The sequence below is a fragment of the Gavialis gangeticus genome, unplaced genomic scaffold (assembly GCF_001723915.1).
Source record: "Gavialis gangeticus isolate Ggan-Ray unplaced genomic scaffold, GavGan_comp1, whole genome shotgun sequence".
In the NCBI taxonomy this organism is placed as follows: domain Eukaryota; kingdom Metazoa; phylum Chordata; order Crocodylia; family Gavialidae; genus Gavialis; species Gavialis gangeticus.
Window position 1 is genome coordinate 132,778,153 of NW_017729024.1, and position 4,255 is coordinate 132,782,407.

Genomic DNA, 4,255 nt, shown 5'->3' on the forward strand with positions numbered 1-4,255 from the left:
ATACACATTGCTACAGCAACGTAGGTTATAACTTTGACAGAGATTACTATAGTCCTAATATTTCTCAGAGTCACCTCTAACAACTAGGAAACATTCCTTAATGTTAGCATTGATCAGCTAGAACGGCTTTATACTAATATGTTTAAGGCTCAGCTATTTCCATATATACAGCCAACTGTAATTCTGAGATCATGAAATAGCTTACAGCAAAACATCTGCAAGTCTTTGACAAACTAGCACATCCTGGCTCCTCCAGGGATTTTCCTGGCAGGAGCTAAGAATGCCCTTTTTGGGTCCCAGTCCATTAACAAGACTCTGGAAAACCATTGTTCTCTACCACAGCTATTTGTCTTGTAGCACCACAACGGTTTTACTCATTTACACAGCAAGACACTTTTCCCTTTATCTACCCTACAAGTTTTCCTGAGCCTAAATGTCCTCCCTCACAGAGATCTATTTGGGGGGAGAGGAGGTAGAGAGAAGAGGGAGGGGGCAGATAACCCAATTGTGCTGGATGCCATCTGTACTAATGGGGTGTAACACTTCTGTCAATGCTTTCTACAAAATCTATAATGAGGATAGTGCCTCAGCTAAACGTCCCAGCTGGAGATCTGTTCTTAGTCAGGTAAGCAGCACAGGCCATTAGTGGCAGTGATAGTTATGCTCTTACAAGATTTGAGGTTTTACCCTCTCCCCCTTGAAAACACATGCCAAGGAAAGACTGGGAGACCAGCAGGTTCAAAAGGTATTCCCAGAAGCTAATGTGATAAACAGGGCAAGAGAAGAATAGCAGGCAATGAAGGCTGCAGAAGAATGGATGCAAAGGAGAATGAAAGAAGGAGATTTTATATTTGTGTAGGTGGTGCTCAGATGTTCTCAGATGTTAACAGGGTAAGGAGGAAAGGGACACCAAAGCTGTCTGGCTGGAAGTCAAACTTAGAGTGTCTGTATCAGTGCATTAAAAATAAAAGGAAGTTTTCAGGGTTTCAGATGGTAGAAAATGGCTGAAAAGGAAGCATCAGCTCATGTCCTTTCACAAAAGCTGGTCTGATGAGTTTTAGCATAAGCTTAGTAAACTGGTAAAACCTGCTGTACAACACGACACACAAGGCTTGTGCCTACGCTGTGAATCCAAGTCTGTTCTTTTCTCTGGCACCATTCTGTTTCAAAGCCAATATGTTCAGACACAAAACTGATGAAGCTTGAAATGATAGGACCTCTGTAGCTTAGCCTGTTACTATTTATTGGCAACTGAATCATTCCAGTTAAGTATGAAGCAAAAAGGGGTAGCAACAAATAAAAGGAAGAAAAATGGCATCCAGGCTGGGGAAGGAGGAGAACGTGGGAAGGGTGGGAAACCCTCCTCTACAGGAGGCTATCACACAAGTAGGCTTTATTTTTGTAACAGGAGGCATACAATGCATGTTTTAATACTGGACTTATTAAGCTGAATCAAAGTTTACCTTTAAAATAACTCCACTTCAATACTACACAAGTTATTGTTTGCCAGACACATACCAGTTTTTATTCCATTTGTGTGCAAACTCCACAAGCAGGATAAGCTGTATGACTATAAAAAGGAATCCTCCCGCTGCTCCTACATAGCGCCATGCTGCAAAGCAGAAGGTCGAGAAGCAGACAAATGTCAGTTCCCACATCATGCTTGAGTGCTTGGACAGAACAATCTATGACGTGAAGCCCTTAGACTGCCCAAATATCTTTAATAACTCTGTAGAGTCTACACAGAAAATGCAAAAAAAGAACCCAGAATAACACTGTGGCTTTAAATACAACTCAGAGTTGACTGAGGCATGGGGTTGGTACAGCTCACCACACTTTCTAAATAAGCTTTTAGAACACCCAAAGCTACCGACCCAAAGCATTTTTGTGGGGAGATGGTTACTATATTTAGTGAGAAACTACTGAAATCCTTGTATGTGGTGCAAAAAACCCTGGAGTCAATTTACTGAAATCCTAAACCTTAAATTTTCAGGGAACTCCAGGCTGAAAATAGCTTGTTAAAATTCAATTCCAAATACTAGCTATATAAAAATAAGATAAAACTCATTTATGTACACTTGTAATACTACACTGGTCCAAGACACTCCCAAAGACAACCAAAATCTTTACAGTCATTTTATGACTGGTTTAAGCAAAACTGATCTGTCACATATGTGTTCAAGATAATCACTGCTCACCACAACAGCCATACCTTGATATTAGCTAGAATACCTTGTAAAAGAAGCAACAGCCCACAACCAGCCCAGACTCTTGATTTCTGTGCAAACCTCAGAGGCTTCAGAAGAAGTTTGAGCAGAGTCAGGCAAAATGGGCATCTTTACATACGCTCTGCGGTAAGGGAGGGTCACAGTTTAATTAGACCAGCTCTTGGGAGCCGCTCTAAATTAAAGCACCTACAGCATCTCGTGCATTCAGCATCCTGAGCTTCAAAATGGCAGCAGGGGCACTTTAACTAAAGCTTGTTCAAGTGCCCCTGCTGCCATTTTTAAATGAGGGGATGCTAAATATACATAATGCTGCGGCTGCTGGAGCATGCTAATTAGCACACTGCAGCAGGTTTAATTAATCTAAAGCATGCGTCAGAGCAGGCATTAGGCCTACATCAAGTATACTGATACAGGTGTGTTGTCAGATATTTTTCACTGAGAAGTTTGATCCTTAGCCCATCCATGAATTGCTGATCAATTATCCTCACTAAAAACTTATAACCAACAAGAGCGTTAGCAAATTTTAGCTGTGCCCAAATGTTGTATTTTATTATGACAACCAATTTTTACTTATAAAAATGAAGCAATTGCTGGTGTTTATATAGAGGACATTATATTTTATTCTTGGCACAGAAAAGGCTAGATTTTGGGCTAGTATGCACGCATGTAAATCTATGACTAAGGCCAAGCAAAAAGTGCCCACATCAACAGACTGACCAGGCAGGAAGCAGTAGCAATATGTATTTTTAAATAGGAAAACAGATGGGAAGGTGTGACAGGAACTTCCTGGGGAGATGGGGCAGGGGGAGAGAGGGTGGGAGACCTCAGTCAAAACAGCTAACATGTGCCTGTGTTCACACACATCCCCAAAATTAATTGAGAGAGAGAGAGAGAGAGCGCGTGCGTGTGTGTGGGGGAACCTGTTTTGTGCAGAAACCAAGACCTATGCTGGAGAAGTTCCTTTTCCTGTTGAGCATAATTTATTAATGGTAAAGTTGCAGTTTTTGCAACACTTATGTAACTGGAGGAAAGTAGTTCCTATATTAAAGAGTGGTTCTCAGATTTAGGGCCGTTGTACACATGACAAAATTGCCCCTTTTAGTGATTTAATTGCTTCACAGTGTACACATCCAGCAGCGTATTTCGATTTAACTGCCTTTTGTACATAGCAAAGTAAAACACATCCCATGTATTTTAGTTTCCTACATAACAATTTACAGTGATACATCTGGAGATGACGCAGGGACAGTGCACAGAGCACTGGAAGCCCAGGTGTGCTCAGGGAAGCTTGGGCTTGGCAGGTTTCCAGCGCCCCATGCACCATCCCTGCTGCCTTCTCCAGCTGCCAGCACACCCAGCCACCCTCCTGCAGCCTTTGCCACACTGCCCCAGGGGCAAGTCAGGCTGCTTCTAGATGGTCCCAGGCAGCAGAAAAGTGGTGGGGATGGTGCACAGGGCACTCCAAGCCTGCCAAGCCCAAGCTTCCCTGAGCATGCCCCATCTTCTAGAGCCCTGTGCACTCTTGGATCAGGATGGGTGTGCCTGCAAGCTGGGGCAGCACCCTCACAGCTAGTACCCTGCCTGGGCGGCCCCACTGAGGAGGAAAGCACTAGGGCCTCCCACCACAACTCAGGGGCCATGCAACCCAGTGGCAGCTTGCACAAACAGGCTGCGCCAAGAAAAGAAAAAAAAAGCGACAAGGGGCCCATTCCCCCACCCCAGTGGAACCTGTGCACGTCCCCCGCAGCCAAGGAGTGAGCTGCCAGCGGGCCAAGCAGCCTCTGAGCTGCGTGGGGGCCCCAGTACTTCCCTCCATGGTGGCAGCGCCCCCTGGGACTAACCAGATGGGCTGCTAGTGGGCGGGTACTGCCCAGGGGTGCCGCAGCTTCGGAGGGAAGCACTGGGGCCCCCTGCAGGTCTCCAGCAGCTTGCCCCCCAGCTACAGGGGGGGGAAAAAAGGATAAGGCCCCTCTCTGCTTTTTGTTGTTTTCTTTCCTTTGGTGAAGCCTGCCTGCCCGGGGGGGGGG

The 4,255-nt window shown here is 45.1% G+C and overlaps 1 protein-coding gene across 1 annotated transcript in view; it reads right to left on the reverse strand.

Annotated features, from left to right (window-relative positions):
• Positions 1–4,255, reverse strand: part of SERINC5 (serine incorporator 5) — a 65,710-nt gene that overhangs the window by 24,606 nt on the left and 36,849 nt on the right. The window contains exon 7 of the mRNA XM_019518252.1: positions 1,519–1,612. Within this exon, the coding sequence (XP_019373797.1) occupies positions 1,519–1,612 (94 nt within the window). The remainder of the gene's footprint in view (positions 1–1,518; positions 1,613–4,255) is intronic.